The following is a 22,009-nucleotide window of genomic DNA, read 5'->3' on the forward strand; positions in this document are numbered from 1 at the left end:
CTCAAAACAGAAGGACAAGTGGCTGTGGAAGCCAGGTCAGTGGGTGCATTTAAGGTGGAGGTTGACAGGTTCTTGATTAGTCAGGGTGTGCAAAGAGAGAAGGTGGGAGAGTGGGGTTAAGAGGAAATGGATGAGCATGATGAAATAGCACAGCAGATTCAATGAGCTGAATGGCCTAATTCTGCTCCTATGTCTTATGGTCTTTTCCTCCGCTTTTGTCGTTCAGATATCCCTACTCCACACATTAACCCGTAACCTTTCCACCTAAAACAAGCCACAAACTTACCACTAGCCTTCCAATACCACCTCCACCACTCAAAGCTCCTATGTCCAATCACCCTTTTACCACTTCCAACCTCCTCCTGCTCCACACAGCCACTTAGCTCATTCCAGGATTTGAATTATTGGGACTCAGTACTGAAAATTCTCAGCACCACACCTCTTTTAATACAGAATGAATGCAGTGGATCCAGATATGCTTACAAAATTATGCTCATTCTCCCCCTCCAGTGTAATAACAGTCAAAGTGAAAAACAAATTGAAGGATACAAATAGAGTTAGGTAGATGGCATATATCAACCTCCACCTGTGGACGAACATCCACCAAAACATGAGGAATATCTTCATCCAAATGACGTTTATATTCCTAAGTTCATGGAGAAAAAAATTATTACAGAGTTAGCATTCCAAGAAACTTAAGTGTCTTGAGAATAATTTGGATTTACAAACTACAACATTACAAAATACCCTCAATTTTCAGGCATATAACATGCATTCAACAGAGCTACTACACTTCCAGTTAAGTGTACATAAAGCAAAATTTACCCTTGGTATGAAAGTAAATAGAAAGCAGCTTACCTGTACGGTTATTCTCTGTTCTCCAGTTAACAAATTAAGTTTCCTACACTAAAATTGCAATGCATAAATGATGGAAAATGATTAGACATCTGAATAATAAACAGTAATTAGGCATCTTAAGTATAAATCATGAAGTGATGACCATTAATCTCTGCTATCTATAAGGGAATGCAACTTAATTGTGAATCATTAACAGCATATTAACAGAAACAATGAAAACTGGGCTTGGTTGTGCCCTATCTACAGAAAGTATTACCTGAGCTGTAACAGTGAACTGGACCCAGTATTATATCTGTGCTTTAGGATAAAGGTGCCCAAAGTGATCCTTACTTTATCTTCATCTCATCTGTTGGGACAGTATCACCTTTAATTCTCAGTATAAACTGAAGACTTCTTTCTCCTGTAGTTGGGAGAAACTTCAGCTATGCCCGCTCTCATCTCTTATCTATCTGAGAACTAAGATATGAACCCCACGCCAGCTTTCACAGTTATTCGTTCCTGTTGCCCCACTCCTGATACATCCAGAGGGATGTCACTGCTAAGTATTCCGACCCCTGCTTCCCTTTTCAGAATCTTATGTTTCTTCGTTCCGTCCACGTGGCCTGCTTTTCAGTCATCACCACCTACTCTCAAGCTGCCTTTACACGGAAGTGGAGAAACTGCCCATTACAATAATCATCACTGCCCATGCCAAGGGCCCCAAACTTTCCCTCCACAGTAAATACCAATCTGCTTCTCTTTCTTTCAATTTGGTATACTGTATTCATTGTGTATACCGGAATCATTTCTAATTAATGTGGCTAATCACAGTTCATAGAAAAATAGAGGGCTATGGGTAAAGCCTAGGTAGTTCTAAGGTAGGGACATGTTCGGCACAGCTTTGTGGCCTGTATTGTGCTGTAGGTTTTCTGTTTCTAAGCTCCATGCAGCCACCCAGGAGTCTCTTAAAAGACCCTATCGTTTTCGCCAGCAGCCCATTCCATGCACTCACCACTCTCTTACCCCTGACATCTCCAGGCGAACTTATTATTAAACAAACCATAATTCTGGCAAAGAGCCTTTCTGCAGTCAATGTTTTTAAACTCAATTCACTGTGATCTAACAAAGCAGTGCTCTTGACCTGATCGGTGGCTGCTGAGCCACAGAATATCTCATAATCGATCAAATCCTTCACTGCTGGATTCTCACTGCATACTGCACACGTCGGCTGTTTTTGTCGAAGCTTAATGGTGCGAAATCGAGATTCCAGAGCATCAAATACCAACATCTGCTGGCTGTACGATGCTGAAGAGGTTATCATTAAGGACCATAGCAGGAAAACTTATTTCTGTCACAGGAAGTGGGTTAGCATTGCTAATGAAAGGCTCCAGCTGTGCAAGCAGCTGGTGCCTGATCAAATACATCTCCCAGCTTTTTAAACAGGAAAGCATTTTGATTTAGCAATTCACTCGTGCTCTTATGAGATCAAGTCTTATCTGCTGGGGAATCTTTTGTCCTCCGACAGGATTTTATCATTGTGTATAGGCAGTGGTAACAAGCTAGGACATTTCCTTTCACTCTAGATATGGTTTGTCTAGGCCATTTCACTCTAGTTCAATGCTAGTGAACAAAGATCACTATCACAAAGCTTAGTATAATTTTACATCAATACACCATCTGGCTCAGATATTCTGGGGTGGCTGCTAAAGGGAATGGTACACGATTGTATGATAAAAGCCTCACTGCATGATATGCTATTCTTAACCTACAGCTTATCAATTTTGAAGGCATTCTCTTCCTTAGCATTAACATCTTTCATTTTAATCAAATCCACACAAGAATAGTATCACGTGCAGTTGCTGCTAGTCGAGATCTGCAGAATATAGATTTGGCTCACAATGCATCCAAACCACTTAGCCAGACAATGGCTGTGCCCAAGAGGGGATAAAAGTAGAGAAATACAAAGCATAAATGTTAACTCAATAGACCTCAGCAGGTGGAACTGAAAGATTTTCAAAGTGTATTCACCCATAGACATCCTGCATTCTCAAGGAAATCCTGGGTTCTCTATGCTAACCACTTTAAAATACTGCATACCTCAATTGTTGACAGAAATTTAAATCTTTCAAACATCAGAGGCAGAACTTGCATTTTTTATTAGCCTTTATGCCTTACTTGATCTTACCTCATCTTCTTGCATTTATTAGTTAACTATAAAAGAATACAGGGCGATTTGCATTAATGGCCAATTGGTAACATGGTTAAAGATTATATTTATGTGGCAGCAATGAATCAGGAGAAATGAGGAGAGATTATGAAAAAAGTTACTGTTGACTGAAGTATCCTTTGGAGTCATTCAAGCTCACAATTGAAAGATCTATTATGTTCTTGGCTCCACCAGTACTGCCTGATATGTCAAGAGCACTTCTATAATTTTGTTTCTTTTTCATGATCTTTCTTACATCTGTAATATTTTGTTGTTATCGCAATTCCAAAGACTTGACACAAATGTAACAAGATTAATGATTGACAGCTTTTTAAAAAAATGATTAGATTCACCCTGGAAAGAGAATAGGAAGAAGTGACGAATTTAAGAAACAAAAATCAGTAAGTTGTTAAATCCTCCTTCTCAAAATATTAGTGTTTTAAGCACTTTAATGGACCTCCGGTAAAGAACCCTTGATCTCTCAATCTACTTCATTATCGAATATCGAAAGGCCGAGTGGATGGAGAGGATGTTTCCTGTAGTGGAGAAATCTAAGACCAGAGGGCACAGCCTCAGAATTGAAGGACTTCCCTTTAGAACAGAAATGAGAAGGAATTTCTTTAGCCAGAGGACAGTGAATCTGTGGAATTCATTGTTACGGATGACTGTGGAGGCCAAGTCACTGGGTATATTTAAAGTGGAGATCGATAGGTTCTGGTTAGTAGGGATGTCAAACATTACAGGGAGAAAGGAAGAGAACGGGGTTGAGAGAGATAATAAATCAGCCACGATGGAATAGTAGAGCAGACTCAATGGGCCAAATGGCCTAATTCTGCTGTTTTATGGTCCTATTATGGCCCTTATCATTTCACTATCTGTATTGCAGTATCTCTGTAACTGTAATACAATATCCTACAGCACAAGAACAGGATTTTGGTCCATGTAGTGCCAAACTAATTAAGCTAATGCACCTAATCCCTATTGTCTGCACATAGTTCATACCCTGCATAGCCAGAACCTTTTCAATGTCTCCATCATGACCCCTAGCAGCACATTCCAGGCATCCAGAAGTCTGTGAGATTAAAAAAACACCACAACCCTCTCGCTTTACATGCATATTAGACATTTCGACCCAGGGAATAAACACTGGCTCTCTACTCCACCAATGCCCTCACAATTTGATATACTGTTATCAGGTCTCCCCTCAGCCTCCGTGACTCCAGAGAAAACAACCCTGGTTTGACCAACCTCTCCCTACAGCACCTAGCCTCTAATGCAGGCAGCATCTTGGCAAATCTCTTCTGCACACTCTCCATGGCTTCCAAATCCTTCCTATAACAGGGTAACCAGAGCTGCATGCAATACTCGAGATGCTTCCTCACCAGAATGTTAAAAAGCCGCAACATAATATTTGACTCTTGAACTCAGTGCTTCAACGAATAAAGACAAGCATGCCATAGAGCTCTTCTGCCATCTTATTGAGTTGTGCATCACTTTCAGGGAACTATGGACCGGGAGTATAACATCCCACTTTACATCTAGCCTTTAAGGATTCTGCCATTCTGTCATTGTTTTTCCCTCTGTACTGCCTCGATGTAGTGATGTACTCAATAACTGTCTAAATAACATATATCAAAGCGTTTCACTGCATCTTAATACATGTGACAATAATAAACCAATTACCAAAGCTAAACAGAGTGACAGCCAAAAGCTGATAACTGCCACATGGTGACAACATTGTCCTAGCTCATCCTCTTGTCGGCTCTTGTATTCTCACTGCAATTTAACTTACAATACTGAATTTTCAAGCTCAATTAAAATTTATTTGCAATCCATCAAGACTACTAACAGCATTTTCAGTTTACCAGCTGTCATTTACTTGAGTCTCCCAATGTACAGAAATACTTTGACTTGCAACTGGGCAGCTAACATTTGGCGCAAGTTTCTCAATAATAAAATCAAAAAGATAAATAATAATATAAAAAGATACGTCCTATTCCTGATGCAATCTTCAAAACCTCCAGGGCCTGAATGCATCCCAGAATTCCAGGCACTGAAAAAGAAAAATAAGTTTACACTTAATTATTCCTGGAAGAGCGAGACTCACATATACACTCAGTAGTCATTTTACTGAGGAAACCTGTACTCCTGCTTGTTAAATGCAAACACCTAATCAGCCAATCATATGATAGCACCTCAAGACATAAAAACATTCAAACATGATCAAGAGGTTCCGTTGTTGTTCAGACCAAACATCAAAATAGAGAAGAAATGTGATCTAAGTGACTTTGACCATGGAATGATTGTTGCTGCCAGATGGGGTGGTTTGAATATCTCAGAAATTACTGATTTCCTGGGATTTTCATACCTAACAGTCTCCAGAGTTTATAGAGAATAGTGTGATATAACAAAAAACATCCAGTGGGCGGCAGTTCTGAGGGCAAAAGCACCTCATTAATGACAGGTCAGAGGAAAATGACCAGATTGGTTCCAGCAATAACTCATAACCATACATTACAACAGTGGTGTGCAAAAGAGCATCTCTGAATGCAAAACATGTCTAAGCTTGTGGATGCAGTGGATGGGCTACAACAGCAGAAGGCCACACGGGGTTCCACTCCTGTACCAAATGATGTGGCCACTGAGTGTACATGGTTCTTTACAATGTATTCAGAGATCTAAAGCAATTACTGCCGATAAGTTATCATTGAATATGAAACTTAGTAACCAAATTGTTCATCGAGTTTCACAAAAACTTGGTCATCAACGTGAAAATGACCAGATAATATTTCAGTGATTCTCGTCAAAGGAGACATACTGAACAGAGCATTGCCAATAATTTCTCCAGTCTTCAAAACTGTTTCTTGGGATCTTTTATCCTTAGCTCAGAGTTCAAAAGCTGGTGTGCCAGCTGAAGGAAAACACCTCCTACAATGGAGCACTTTCACATTATGCACTTGAAAATTTGATAGGCTGCGGTGAGACATATTCCTGACCTGTGTAATCCACAAATAAAGATGGAATTAGGTAAGAAATTACAGATTTGACACAGTAAACATGAAAGAATACCAGTTAAGGATGGTATGTGAGTGGATTTTGATGGGAGATGGTGTTCCTATTTTTGCAGTGAAAGAGACCACGGATTTGGAAGGCGAGGTTGAAGCCTTGACACACTCCTACACTATAAATTTCTAACATCTTACACAAGGCACAGTATAGCAAACTTCAGTCACATTTTAGAAGTGTTGAAGGATGCTAACATTCAAGGGAGAGGATGGATGCCTTGGAGTTTAATTTCCTAAATATTTTGGAACTGTATTCATCCAGATGAGGGGTCAGCCTCCTGGTAAAACCCAAGTCTATCAAGTAGAGGCACAACATATTTAGAAGACAAGTCATTGTTCAATAGACATGGTAGGTAAGAAATTCAAATATTGTCTTACTAAATTGCCATTTCACAAGATGCATAACAATTCACAAATGATTGTACACCCTGAAAAGAAAAATGTGATTGTATTATGAATGGTGTAACACAAACCTGTTGCTTTGTTACACTGTCTCAATGTATTCTTCAAATACATCAAAAAATTAATAGATATTTTAAAAGAAAAACAAATTATTGCAAAAGTAATGGAAGTTTTTCAGCTTGAGCTAACGATTAGAAGGGAATAATAGGGATGTTCTGTTTAAAAATCTTAACTTGACAGTGTGAAAAGTAAATGTAGTTTCATTTTGTAACCAAACAATTGCTCTTGTATTAAAGTGCAACTTTGACACTTTGAACATTGTTGTTCTTGGACTATAATATTTAACCTATGAAGGCTTTCTGGGAGTACAGCACATGTAATTAATGATTTATTTTTGAACTGAAGTTTAAGGCTGATGCTCATCTAAACTTCTACATTTCTATAATGGAATAAGTGCTCCAAAACTTCTCTAACCCATGAACAACACAATAAAATTTTGGTTAAATACCTTCCCCACACAATATATAATTTGTAATAAATAACACTCAAAATCAACTTCAAAACCTCCCATCCTAGTAATAACCTAATATATACTAGCAGTATGCCTGATATTGTAGCGTGTGAAGGAAGAAAAGTGGGTGCAGTTACTATTTCAAGAGAGAAGGTGTTCAAAAAGCCAAAAGATCTAAAGATACACAGGTCACCCAGACGAGATGAACTGCACCCAAGGGTTCTGAAAGAGGTAGAAAGATTGTGGTGGCATTAGGAATGATCTTTCAGAAATCATTGGACTCTGGCATGGTGCCAGAAGACTGGAAAATTGCAAATGTCACTCCACTCTTTAAGAAAGGAGGAAGGCAGCAGAAAAGAAATTATATGCCAGTTAGCCTGACCTCAGTGGTTGGGAATATGTTAGAGTCAATTGTTAAGGATGAGGTGATGGGAGTACTTGGTGGCACAGGACAAGATAGTACAAAGTCAGCATGGTTTCCTTCAGGGAAAATCCTGTCTGACGAACCTGTTGGAATTCTTTTTGGAGATTACAAGTAGGATTGATAAAGGGGATGCAGTGGATGTTATACATTTGGATTTTCAGAAGGCCTTTGACAGGGTGCCATACATGAGGCTACTTACCAAGTTGAGAGCCCATGGTATTAAAGGAAAGTTACTAACATGGTTAGAGCATTGGCTGATTGGTAGGAGTAGGAGGCAGCGAGTGGGAATAAAAGGATAAAAGGCTGCCAGTGACTGGTGGTACTCCGCAGGGCTCAGTGTTGGGACCACTTCTTTTTATGCTGTATGTAAATGATAGATATGATGGAATAGGTGACTTTATTGCCAAGTTTGCAGATGATACAAAGATTGATGGAGGGACAGGTAGTGTTGAGGAAATAGGTAGGATGCAGAAGGACTTGGACAGATTAGGAGAACCGGCAAGAAAGTGACAAATGAAATACAATGTTGGAAAACGCATGATCATACTTTGGTAGTAGAAATAAATGTGCAGACTATTTTCTAAACAGGGAGAAAGTCCAAACATCTGAGATGCAGAGGGACTTGGGAGTCCTTGTGCAGAGCACTCTGAAGGTTAACTTGCAGGTTGAGTCGGTGGTGAGGAAGGCAAATGCCATGTTAGCATTAATTTCAAGAGGTTCAGAATACAAGAGCAAGGATGTGATGCGAAGGCTTTATGAGGCACTGGTGAGGCCTCACCTTGAGTATTGCAAACAGTTTTTGGCCCCTCATCTTAGAAAAGATGTGCTGGCATTGGAGAGGGTCCAGAGGAGGTTAACAAGGATGATTTCAAGAATGAAAGAGTAATCATACAAGGAGCATTTGATTGCTCTGGGTCCGTACTCGCTGAATTCAGAAGAATGAGGGGGGATCTCATTGAAACCTTTCGAATATTGAAAGGCCTAGACAGAAGTAGATGTGGAAAGGATGTTTCCATGGTGGGAGAGTCTATGACAAGAGGGCACAGCCTCAGGATAGAGGGGTCCCTTTCAAAACAGAGATGCGGAGAAATTTCTTTAGCCAAAGGGTGGTGAAATTTGTGGAATTTGTTGCCACATGCAGCTGTAGAGGCTAGGTTGTTGGGGTATATTTGTGGCGGAGATTGACAGGCTCTTGATTGGACATGGCATCAAAGGTTACAGGGAGAAGGCCAGGAACTGGAGTTGATGAGGAGAGAAAAAAAAAAGGATCAGCCGTGATTGAATGGTGGAGCAGACTCGATGGGCCAGATGGCCTAATTATGCTCCTATGTCTTATGGTCTTATAATACATTACTGTGAGGCAAGTGCAACTATCTCCCAAAATCGACCTATTCATTAAAGGCAAATGATTCTACTACCTTGGTAGCTGATCTGATGATACCTAAATCCAGGAAAATACTATTGACAGAGGCATGAAAAATACTACTATGCATGAATGCACAAAACTGTTCTTAGTCACCAAAATAGCCCAGAAAAAAAATTTACTCTGATGAGAAACAGAAGACAATTATAAAATATTAGGTCTTGTATGTAAGATCGGCTGCATTTGACATTCAAGTCACACTTGGCTGATTAATCCTATTGCTTAAAAAAAACCCCAGCATATACTGACTCAGTGCTGCATTTGTTATGGTGACCTGAGGGTTTCTGTGTATGTTAAGTACACCTCAGCAAGTAAATGGAATGTGAAGTACACATACTGTACTAAAAGTCAGTACACATTGAACTTTTTACCATTTTTCTGCTTGATAACAACAACAAAGAGATAGTCACGGGAGGCAGAAGAGCAGGGTTTTGCTTTGAGACAGAGAACTGAACCGTCTCTAAAGACTCAGATCTGAATGAATTCACCACAGTTGTCACAATCTTCATAAAAACAGTCGTAGACGAGTGTAGCCCCACAAAAATCATTTGGTCTTCCCCAACCAGAAGCCCTGGATGAAACATGAGATCTGCAGTCTGCTGAGGGCCAGGTCAGAGGCATTCAGGTCTGGCAACCAAGAGAGATACAAGAGGTCCAGGGACAATCACTAGAAAGCAATCTCACAGGCTAAGTGGAAACGCCAGACTAAAGTTGAATCAGCTGAAGAATGCTCGACAGCTGTGGAGGAGCATGAATGCCATTACCTCTCACAAGGTGAAACAAACTGACATAGGTAACAACAAGACTTTGCTCCCAGATGAACTCAATACCTACTCTGTTCTTGCTTTGACAGACAAAACATGGAGGAACTATCATGAACTGCCACAGCCCCCTATGGTTATGATTTTAGTCTCTGAGGCCTTCGTGAGAGCATCTTTTAGGAGGGTGAACACATGGAAAACATCAGCCCAGATGCAGTACCGTTCGAGTACCAAACACCTGTGCTGATCAACTGGCTGGAGACTTCACTGATATCCTTAATCCCTTGCTTTGGCAGACTGAGGTAGCCACCTGCTTCAAGAAGGTTTCAAAGACACTGGTGCCAAGGGACAGTGTGATAACCTGCCTCAGTGACTATCACCCAATAGCACTGACATTCACTGTGATGAAATGTATTGAGAGGTTGGTGATAAACCTATCAACAACTGCCTGACAAGTGACTTGGATCCAATCCAATTTACCTGCTGGCACAACAGGTCCACAGCAGATGCCATTTCATTGGCTCTTCATTCAACCCTGGAACATCTGGACAGCAAAGGTGCATACATCAGAGCGCTCTTTATTGATCTCAGCTCAGCATTGAATACTATTATCCGCTCAAAACTAATCAATAAGCTTCAAGACCTTGGCCTCAATACCTCCTTATGCAATTGGATCCTCAATTTCCTCACTTGCAGACCCCTGTCAGTTCAGAGTGGTAACATTTCTTCCACAATTTCCATAAGCACAGGTGTACCACAAGCTATGTGCTTAGTCTCCTGCTCTTCTCACTTCATACTTATGACATTGAGGCTAAACACAGCTCCAATGCCATATTTAAGCTTGCTGATGACACCACCATTTTTGGATAAATCAAAGGTTGTACCGATGAATCAGGACAAGGAGGGAGAATGTCTGGCTGAGTGGTACCACAGCAGCAACAACCACTCACTCAATGTCAGCAAGACCAAGGAGCTGATTACTGACTTTAAGAGAAGGAAACTGGAGATCCATAAGCCAGTCCTCATCGGTGGAATCAGAGATAGAGACTGTCAGCACTCTTAGATTCCTTGGTGTTAACATTTCAGAGGATCTGCCCTGGGCTCTGCATCCAAGTGCAATTACGAAGAAACCATGGCAGTGTCTCGACTTCCCTAAGTTTGTGAAGATTTGGCATGACATCTAAAACTTTGATGAATTTCTATTGATATGTAGTGGAGATAATATTGAACGGTTGTATCACGGCCGGGTATGGAATCACCAGTGACCAATGCCAATATGTAAACGTCTCCTCGCCATTGAGCACACCTACATGGATTGTTGTCATAGGAAAGCAACACCCATCATCAAGGAACTCCACCACACAAGACATCCTCTCTTCTCACTGCCATCATCAGGAAGGTGGTACAGGAGCCTCAGGACTCTCACCACCAGGTTCAGGAACAATTATTACCCTTCAACTACCAGCCTCTTGAACCAGTGGGGATAACTTCACTTGCCTCATCACTGAACTGTTCCCACAACATATTGACCCACTTTCAAGGACTCTTCATCTCATTTGCTTGTTATTGCTTATTTAATTTTTATTATTATTTATTTTGTATTTGCAGTGTGTTGTCTTTCGCACACTGGTCGTTTGTCCACCCACTGGTGGATGTGGTCTTCTACTACAGGGGTCCCCAACCTTCTTTGCACCGCAGACTGGTTTAATATTGACAATATTCTTGCGGACCGGCCAACTGGGGTGGGGGGGTTAAATCACGACCGGAATATTGGTTGTAAGTCAACTATAAGTCACTTATAAGTGGCTTATACACTCAATTTTGTTTCTAAAGGTGTTTATGTAACGAATTTAATATTAAACATACAGTGCATATTTTCCTCGCATGAATATAGTGATAAGTCAATTATAACAGTGGTCCCAAACCTCTGGGCCACGGACCGATACATTGCCGCGAAGAATGCAGTGGTACAGCGGTGGCCGGAACGCACCCAGTGCATCTTAAAAAAAAAAGCCGAAATAAACAAGCTAATTAATTAGTTGCCGCCGGGCACATAAATGTCAGCCCAGATCAGAGGTGATTGCCCGTCGCCTCTGATCTGGGCCGACATTTACGTACTGGGCAGCACCTAATTAATTAGCTTGTTTATTTCGGCTTTTTCTTTTTTTTAAAGATGCGCTGGGTGCTTTCTGGCCACTGCTGTACCACTGTATTCTTCACGGTCCGGAGGTTGGGGACCACTGAATTATAAGTCACTTGTAAGCCAATAACATCATAACATTTTAAGTAATGTTTGGATATTAGACACACAGCACATATTTTCCTCGTATGAACATACAAAATCATTGCAACACACCAATATCAGTGAATCAGTGGGAGCCCTGGGCTTGTTTCCCTGCAACAAGACAGTCCCGTCGAGGGGTCATGGGAGACAGCAATACTTGAACGGGGTTCCTTATATCTTGTCTATTCCGCAATTTAGTTTTCGTTGCTTTCACTGCAGAAAGCTCCGCTTCGCAGTGATATGATGTTGGAAATGGAAGCAACTTTTTCAGTGCTTTTGTGGCTATCTCAGGATATTCAGCCGTGACTTTGATCCAGAATGCTGGCAGAGATGTTATGTCAAACATACTCTTCAGCCCGTCGTCATTTGCAAGCTCGAGGAGTTGATCTTTTTCCCGCACTGACATGGATGATTCACCGGAAGCATTCACAAATGGGTCACGGACGCATTCCTTTGCACGTCTTGGGTCACTGATGACCTCGCGTGCGTTAAAGTTCAACAGTGGGCACGACAGGGAACGAGGAAAGGTGCAGCTGACTCATATCGCCAAATTATATCGTTTCCTCGTGGTCCGGTAGAACATGCTTTGCGGCCTGGTACCGGTCCGCGGCCCGGTGGTTGGGGACCACTGTTCTACTGTTTCTTGGATTTACTGAGCATACTGCAAGAAAACAATTCTCAGGGTTGTACTTTGATAATAAATTTATTTTGAACTTTTTAAACTTGGATTTGATGATAGAGGTGGCTTCTTATTTAGAACAAAAACTCAGTGTGTCACTCTGAGCAATGTTTAATAATGAGCAAAGAAAAGTACAAGTAGCATTACTAGGGTACAATAAGTTTCCATTCTCTAAGGAATGAGGGGGGAAGGGGGATGGTGGGGGAGAGGGAGAAGGATGCATGCAACAGAACTACACATTTGCACCAAAATAAATTGCTGTGTAATATCAAATCTAGCAGTATGTTATTATGTAATTAGTTGAAATAAATTCAAAATAGGAGCAAGAGTGGGCCATTTAGTCCTGCTCTCATCACCCCTTTACAGTCATGGGTGATATTTTACCTCAGTATTAACTTCTGCCTTATCATCATATCTCCCGAATACCCAGCATCCAAAAATCTAATGATTCAATTTATGACTGAGTTTCCACAATCTTCCGAGAGAATTTTTAAACAAATCCTAGCATCTTTCGACTGAAAGAATTTCTCTGTATTTCAGTCCGAAATGGTCTACCCTTCATTTTGACTCTCCCCAATTCTAAATTCTTCAGCCAGAAGAAAAAACTTCTCCACATCTACTCTGTTCAGCCCTTTCAGTATTTGTATTTTCAAAGAGATAAGTTCTTATTTTTCTAAAATCTGAAGATTTTAGAAAATCTATTCAACCTTGCACATGATACATTACCACCCCAAGAACCAGTCTGGTGAATTTGCACTGTACACCCTCTTTATCTGGGGTGTCACGATAGCTTAACAGTTAACACGACGCTATGACATCTCGGGGCGTCAGAGTGCAGAATTCAATTCCCACATCCTCTGTAACGAGTCTGTACATCCTCATGTGGAATGCATGTCTGTCTACTCCGGTTTCCTCCCACACTCCAAAGACATGCCAGTGCGGTTAATCGTCATTGTAAATTGTCCCATGATTAGGCCATTGTTGAATCATGACTTAAAGGGCCAGAACAGCCTACTCTGCACTGTAGCTCTTAAATAAAAAGAAATAAAATAAAGGAATTGAACAAAGACTGGAACTTATCATTGGCCAGTGCAGTTGATTGACTTTTTCCCTCCTTCATCATTGTCACATACAAAAATACTGAGTATTCAGGTATTGTATTTGACACATTTACGCCGAAAGAAAAGGTAACATGAAAAAAAGGAGAGCCGAGAGCAATCTTTAAATTAAATGATGGAAGCTTAAATTCTGTGTGTTGTCTGAGAGTGGGAGTTGGGAAACAGGACTGACTAGGACAAAAAGGGATCCTTCTAATGAATGATTTGTACACTGTTGATGATATCTCGTCTTTCAGTATCTCAAGATGTAAAGGTATTTGTCCTAGAGAAGGCAACAAAATTATTCCAACCTAAACTATAAAGATCAGCTTAAATTTTCTGGAGATGCATAATCTTAAAAGAATCTAAAAATCCAAGTTTATAAATCTAACCTGCATCATTAAAGGCATCAACAATATAAGGGTACTAGGAATTTAAAGTTACTGTGAGATTGGATATCTGTTTCATTCAAGCTGATAACAAGGAAAAATGCCTTGCATTTCTGCAAAGAGGTATTGAAGATACTTTTGGAAAACCTTCAGGTCATGATAGAAACTACTATAGGCAAGACTTTCACAGTATACACACACACACACACACACATATATATATAACTATAGAGAGAGAGAGTGTGTGTGTATATATATTTACTCTCTCTCTCTCTCTCTATATATATATATATATATATATATATATATATATATATATATATATATATATATAGAGAGAGAGAGAGAGAGAGAGAGAGAGAGAGAGAGAGAGAGAGAGAGAGTATATATATAAACTCAGTATCAAGGAATGATTTTGAATACATAGCATTAAACTTGTGTAGCTTACATCAACTGTTAATAAAAGACTCACCTACACCCAACACTCCTCCATCTGAGCAATTGGTTACGGTCTCTGCTGGAGGTGGTTTTGGAAAGAGACATCTATAGCAAGGTCCACCATTGTAATTATACACAGTGAGCTGAGAAGCAAAACAAAAATGTACTTTAAAACATCTTTGCAAAAAACAATTAGTATTTTTAATCCTACTATACCCACAGATGCCCACAACCAATAGACGGTATCGTCACTTTTCCCCACACATTTCTTTCAAGGTGGTGTTCTGTATTAATTTCCAAGATTGCTCTGAACCTCACTTTCTGTTTGAACAGGTTCTTGGTTTCTCTCTAAAAGAACTGGAGACTCTCCAGTTGTTAACAAACATGTAACTCAACAATGGACCCTTGAAATTTGGCACTACTGCAAAATCACTACTAGAATATTTTAAACTGTTCTTTAGTCAAATTACATGGAATTTTTTCAAATGAATGTCCAATCTACTCTGAAGGTCATGAAAGCCATATTAAAAACAGAAAACAGAATCTCTAAGCCAGCCAAAGTTATCAAATGATTCCTCTTCAAATATGAGTATTTTCCACAAAAAAAATCAATCTCTTATTTCTAATACTAAATGTTAACACAGTCAGCAGTGTCCTTAAGGGAAAAAAAAACATGCACTTAAAATACACTGATAACACTGTGATTAAATCCTATATTCTAGATCAGAATGTTACAGCAGAGGAAGGCCACAAGCCTGCTACTTTGATATATCCAATTGTTCACTCTTCTTTACTATCTCCGTAACCTGGTAATAATTTGTTTTCCTTTCAAATAGTTAACACATTTCCCAAATGATAGTTACAGTTTATCTGCTTCAGACAGAACATTTTATAAGACTAAATATGTAAAAGGAAATTCCCTCATGTCACCATTAGTTGGTGCTACAGTGGCAGAGTTGTTAATATGATGCTGTTACAGCGCAGGGTATTGGAGTTCAGAGTTAAATTCCAGTGCTGTCCGTGCGGAGCTTGTACACTCTTGTGAACGTGTGGGTTGCCTCCAGGTGAAACAGCTTCTTCCCACATCCAAAGGCGTACCAGTTAGAAGGTTAATTGGTCATTGTAAATTGTCCTGTGATGAGGCTAGTGTTAAGTAGATGGGCTGCTCGGCGGCATGGTTCATTGGACTGGAAAGGCCTGATCTGCGCAGAATCTCTAAATAAAATAAGTTAATTAAATTGTTCTTCTGCAATTAGATCAAATCTAACTCCACTCTTTATTGACCCTTCCAGCATTGGAAATGTCTCCCTTAACCCACTTAAACTAATTAAGAAACGTTGACCCCCACAATGGTAGCATGAAGTTGTTTGAAATGACTCAAGCTCATCGGTAAACAGCATAGGCAGTGCAATTCTAAGGAAATACTTAGTACTTATATTGCATATTAGTTGTAAGCAAGCGTTAAGAGAACAATAATAAAAATCAGGTATCCCTTTAAATTGATGTATTTCTTTAGAATGTGGAGGAGTGCCACTCTGGTTCTTTTGCAGCTTAGTAACTGATTTGTACCACTAGGGAATGCACTGGAGAAATTTTTTTTTAATTTAACAGTTTGACATGAGGAAAAATATAGTCATGGGTGTACAAATTAGACTAACATACAAAGGGTTAAGTTAGTTCAGCAGATGAAACAGAAATTCCACAGTCTAGTGCTTATCAATGCCGAATAGTTTAAACCATTTTCAGAGAATGAAATAGTTCAGAGCTATAAATTCTCAGAATCATTCTATGAATCTTGCTATGAGACACAAACAACAGGAATTCTGCAGATGCTGGAAATTCAAGCAACACACATCAAAGTTGCTGGTGAACGCAGCAGGCCAAGCAGCATCTATAGGAAGAGGCGCAGTCGACGTTTCAGGCCGAGACCCTTCGTCAGGACTAACTGAAGGAAGAGTGAGTAAGGGATTTGAAAGCTGGAGGGGGAGGGGGAGATGCAAAATGATAGGAGAAGACAGGATGGGGAGGGATAGAGCCGAGAGCTGGACAGGTGATAGGCAAAAGGGGATACGAGAGGATCATGGGACAGGAGGTCCGGGAGGAAAGAAGGGTGGGGGGGGTGACCCAGAGGATGGGGAAGAGGTACATTCAGAGGGACAGAGGGAGAAAAAGGAGAGTGAGAGAAAGAATGTGTGCATAAAAATGAGTAACAGATGGGGTACGAGGGGGAGGTGGGGCCTAGCGGAAGTTAGAGAAGTCAATGTTCATGCCATCAGGTTGGAGGCTACCCAGACGGAATATAAGGTGTTGTTCCTCCAACCTGAGTGTGGCTTCATCTTTACAGTAGAGGAGGCCGTGGATAGACATGTCAGAATGGGAATGGGATGTGGAATTAAAATGTGTGGACACTGGGAGATCCTGCTTTCTCTGGCGGACAGAGCGTAGATGTTCAGCAAAGCGGTCTCCCAGTCTGCGTCGGGTCTCACCAATATATAAAAGGCCACATCGGGAGCACCGGACCAGACTCACAGGTGAAGTGATGCCTCACCTGGAAGGACTGTTTGGGGCCCTGAATGGTGGTAAGGGAGGAAGTGTAAGGGCATGTGTAGCACTTGTTCCGCTTACACAGATAAGTGCCAGGAGGGAGATCAGTGGGGAGGGATGGAGGGGACGAATGGACAAGGGAGTTGTGTAGGGAGCGATCCCTGCGGAATGCAGAGAGGGGGGGGAGGGAAAGATGTGCTTAGTGGTGGGATCCCGTTGGAGGTGGCGGAAGTTACGGAGAATAATATGTTGGACCCGGAGGCTGGTGGGGTGGTAGGTGAGGACCAGGGGAACCCTATTCCTAGTGGGGTGGTGGGAGGATGGAGTGAGAGCGGATGTACGTGAAATGGGGGAGATGCGTTTAAGAGCAGAGTTGATAGTGGAGGAAGGGAAGCCCCTTTCTTTAAAAAATGAAGACATCTCCCTCGTCCTAGAATGAAAAGCCTCATCCTGAGAGCAGATGCGGCGGAGACGAAGGAATTGCGAGAAGGGGATGGCGTTTTTGCAAGAGACAGGGTGAGAAGAGGAATAGTCCAGATAGCTGTGAGGGTCAGTAGGCTTATAGTAGACATCAGTGGATAAGCTGTCTCCAGTTCCCCTCTACCACCACTCTGCTCCGTCTAGCGGAATTAGTCCTTGCTCTTAATAATTTCTCCTTTTGCTCCTCCCATTTCCTCCAAACTAAAGGTGTAGCTATGGGCACCCATATGGGTCCTAGCTATGCCTGCCTTTTTGTTGGGTTTGTGGAACAATCTATGTTCCGTGCCTATTCTGGTATCTGTTCCCCACTTTTCCTTCGCTACATCGACGACTGCATTGGCACTGCTTCCTGCACGCATGCAGAACTCGTTGACTTTATTAACTTTGCCTCCAACTTTCACCGTGCCCTCAAGTTTACCTGGTCCATTTCTGACACCTCCCTCCCCTTTCTAGATCTTTCTGTCTCTGTCTCTGGAGACAGCTTATCCACTGATGTCTACTATAAGCCTACTGACTCTCACAGCTATCTGGACTATTCCTCTTCTCACCCTGTCTCTTGCAAAAACGCCATCCCCTTCTCGCAATTCCTCCGTCTCCGCCGCATCTGCTCTCAGGATGAGGCTTTTCATTCTAGGACGAGGGAGATGTCTTCATTTTTTAAAGAAAGGGGCTTCCCTTCCTCCACTATCAACTCTGCTCTTAAACGCATCTCCCCCATTTCACGTACATCCGCTCTCACTCCATCCTCCCACCACCCCACTAGGAATAGGGTTCCCCTGGTCCTCACCTACCACCCCACCAGCCTCCGGGTCTCCGTAACTTCCGCCACCTCCAACAGGATCCCACCACTAAGCACATCTTTCCCTCCCCCCCTCTCTCTGCATTCCGCAGGGATCGCTCCCTGCACAACTCCCTTGTCCATTCGTCCCCCCCATCCCTCCCCACTGATCTCCCTCCTGGCACTTATCCGTGTAAGCGGAACAAGTGCTACACATGCCCTTACACTTCCTCCCTTACCACCATTCAGGGCCCCAAACAGTCCTTCCAGGTGAGGCATCACTTCACCTGTGAGTCGACTGGGGTGATATACTGCGTCCGGTGCTCCCGATGTGGCCTTTTATATATTGGTGAGACCCGACGCAGACTGGGAGACCGCTTTGCTGAACATCTACGCTCTGTCCGCCAGAGAAAGCAGGATCTCCCAGTGTCCACACATTTTAATTCCACGTCCCATTCCCATTCTGACATGTCTATCCACGGCCTCCTCTACTGTAAAGATGAAGCCACACTCAGGTTGGAGGAACAACACCTTATATTCCGTCTGGGTAGCCTCCAACCTGATGGCATGAACATTGACTTCTCTAACTTCCGCTAGGCCCCACCTCCCCCTCGTACCCCATCTGTTACTCATTTTTATGCACACATTCTTTCTCTCACTCTCCTTTTTCTCCCTCTGTCCCTCTGAATGTACCTCTTCCCCATCCTCTGGGTCACCCCCCCCCCCCGTCTTTCTTCCCGGACCTCCTGTCCCATGATCCTCTCGTATCCCCTTTTGCCTATCACCTGTCCAGCTCTCGGCTCCATCCCTCCCCCTCCTGTCTTCTCCTATCATTTTGGATCTCCCCCTCCCCCTCCAGCTTTCAAATCCCTTACTCACTCTTCCTTCAGTTAGTCCTGACGAAGGGTCTCGGCCTGAAACGTCGACTGCGCCTCTTCCTATAGATGCTGCTTGGCCTGCTGCGTTCACCAGCAACTTTGATGTGTGTTGCTATGAGACATCAGTTTTAGCCTCTTGAACTGCTACCTTGCCTAATATAGTTGGAGAATTGTGCCAAATACAAAATTGGTGTGGCAGCTGTGAATCCAGATCAAAACTAAAATCTTTCTCAGCTGGAAAAAATGCTCCAGATATTTTCTATTAGGCAGTTAAATTTCAAAGGTTTCAAAAGTACATTTGATGTCAGGGAAATGTATACAATATACACCCTGAAGTGCTTTTTCTTCACAACCATCCACGAAAGCAGAAGAGTATCCTCAAAGATTCCCTAAAGGTTAACTTGCAGGCCGAGTCTGGTGAGGAAGGCAAATGCAATGTTAGCATTCATTTCAAGAGGACCAGAATGTAAGAGCAAGGATGTAATGTTGAAACTTCATAAAGCATTGGTGAGGCCTCACTTGGAGTATTGTGAGCAAGTTTGGGACCCTTAGCTTAGAAAGGATGGCTTGAAACTGGAGAGGGTTCACAGGTGATTCACGAAAATGATTCTAGGATTGAATGGCTTACCATATGAAGGCATCTGATTGCTCTGGGCCTGTATTCACTGGAATTCAGAAGAATTGAAACCTATCAAATAGTAATGGTCTTTGATAGACTGGATGTGGAGAGGATGTTTCCTCTGGTGAGAGAGTCTAAGACCAGAGGACACAGCCTCAGAATAGAGGGACGTCATTAAAAACGTAGATGAGGAGAAATTTCTTTAGCTGGAGAGTGGCGAATCTGTGGAATTCTTTGCCGCAGGCAGCTGTGGAGGCCAAGTCTTTATGTATATTTAAGGCAGAGGTTGTTAAGATTCTTGATTGGTCAGGACATGAAGGTATACCGGGAGAAGGCAGGAGACTGGGGCTGAGAGGAGAATTGGATCAGCCATGATGAAATGGTGGGTCAGACTCGATGGGTCAAAAGGCTTAATTCTGCTCTGATATCTTATGGTCTAAGTATAGAGAAAATGATAGAGTTTCACTGCAAACATATAACTACATGGCTCTCTTAGCAACTGTTACTGTAGGAATTCCAGGCAGCCATTAAATTCTGGATGACTTGCATTAAAATACAACAAAATTAAAAGTATTTCGCTCAACTCTAACTGGGCTAAAACTCTTTCATCAGTCTTCCTGGTCAATCTGTCAGGCTGTTGGACAACCGTCCTCATTTGTTAGTCTGAAGTGTTCTAAGTGCCAAATGTTCTGACACATCTCAGAACTATTTCCACTCATATTCCTGATTTTAAAATACTAGTTAAATGTAAACTATCCAAGTTACTCACTCATTCCACGTTACTGTTCACATTTTGCAGAGGTGAATATATGGAAGAAACTTCCAGAGGAGTTATAAACACAAAATAATCTGCAGATGCTGGGGTCAAAGCAACACTCACAACACGCTGGAGGAACTCAGCAGGTCGGGCAGCATCTGTGGAAAAGATTGGTCGACATTTCGGGCCAGAACCCTTCATCAGGACTTCCAGAGGAGTTAGTAGAGGTCATCACAATTACAATGTTAAGAAGACATTTACACAGGCACATGGATTGGACAGGTTTAGAGGGATCTGGGCCAAACGTAGACAAATGGGACGAACTCAGCTCCAACAATTAGTAAAGCTAAAGGGCCTGTATCTAGGCTGTATGACTTTATTGACTCAAAGGTAGCGATTAGCAGACTGGATGGGCTACCATAGGTCACAAGTTAACCCTTGCAAAGGCTAACTGCAACTGAATTTAATAGATTTTGTATTTCTTTCCTCTCACTGCTACATCAAGGAGGGATTATTTCCCAAATGACAAGCACTTCTCATCTAACTACATCACTAATATCTGGTGTTTTCTGACCTATCTGAATTTCAAGGCAATGACAGATGTACACAAAATGCAGTATTATAAACATCCCAAATACAAGTTTATATACAAAACAATTCCCTCTTACACTGAAGGTTAGTTTGCAGATACAACTTTACATAAAATGATTTGATTCCTCAATCAAAATCTCTTTTTATAATTTATCTCTGGTATTCACTGTCGCATTTAGACCATAAGTTAAAGGAGCAGAAGTCGGCCATTCGGCCCATCGAGTCTGCTCCGCCATTTCATCACGAGCTGATCCATTCTCCCATTTAGTCCCACTTCCCCGCCTTCTCACCATAACCATTGATGCCCTGGCTACTCAGATACCTATCAATCTCTGCCTTAAATACACCCAATGATTTGGCCTCCACTGCCGCCTGTGGCAACAAGTTCCAAAGATTCACCACCCTCTGGCAAAAAAAATTTCTTCGCATCTCTGTTCTGAATGGGCGCCCTTCAATCCTTAAGTCATGCCCTTAACTCCTCCACCATGGGAAACAACTTTGCCACATCCACTCTGTCCATGCCTTTCAACCTTTGAAATGTTCCTATGAAGTCCCCCCTCATTCTTCTAAACTCCAAGGAATACAGTCCAAGAGCGGTCAAATGTTCCTCATATGTTAACCCTCTCATTCCCAGAATCATTCTAATGAATTTTCTCTGAACTCTCTCCAACATCAGCACATCCTTTCTTAAATAAGGAGCCCAAAATTGCACACAGCACTCCGTGAGGTCTTACCAGTGCCTTATAGAGCCTCAACATCACATCCCTGTTCCTATAGTCTATTCCTCTAGAAATGAATGCCAACATTGCATTCACCTTTTTCACCACCCACTCAACCTGGAGGTTA

At 41.8% G+C, this 22,009-nt stretch overlaps 1 protein-coding gene across 1 annotated transcript in view; it reads right to left on the reverse strand.

The window, feature by feature from the left end:
* Positions 1-22,009, reverse strand: part of mocs3 (molybdenum cofactor synthesis 3) — a 58,261-nt gene that overhangs the window by 9,213 nt on the left and 27,039 nt on the right. Inside the window, exons 7-11 of the mRNA XM_063055575.1 lie at positions 14,551-14,659; positions 5,034-5,096; positions 1,979-2,142; positions 859-906; positions 550-646 (exon numbers count right to left, since the gene is read on the reverse strand). Of these exons, the coding sequence (XP_062911645.1) occupies positions 550-646; positions 859-906; positions 1,979-2,142; positions 5,034-5,096; positions 14,551-14,659 (481 nt within the window). The remainder of the gene's footprint in view (positions 1-549; positions 647-858; positions 907-1,978; positions 2,143-5,033; positions 5,097-14,550; positions 14,660-22,009) is intronic.

The sequence above is a fragment of the Mobula hypostoma genome, chromosome 8 (genome assembly GCF_963921235.1).
Source record: "Mobula hypostoma chromosome 8, sMobHyp1.1, whole genome shotgun sequence".
NCBI lineage: Eukaryota > Metazoa > Chordata > Chondrichthyes > Myliobatiformes > Myliobatidae > Mobula > Mobula hypostoma.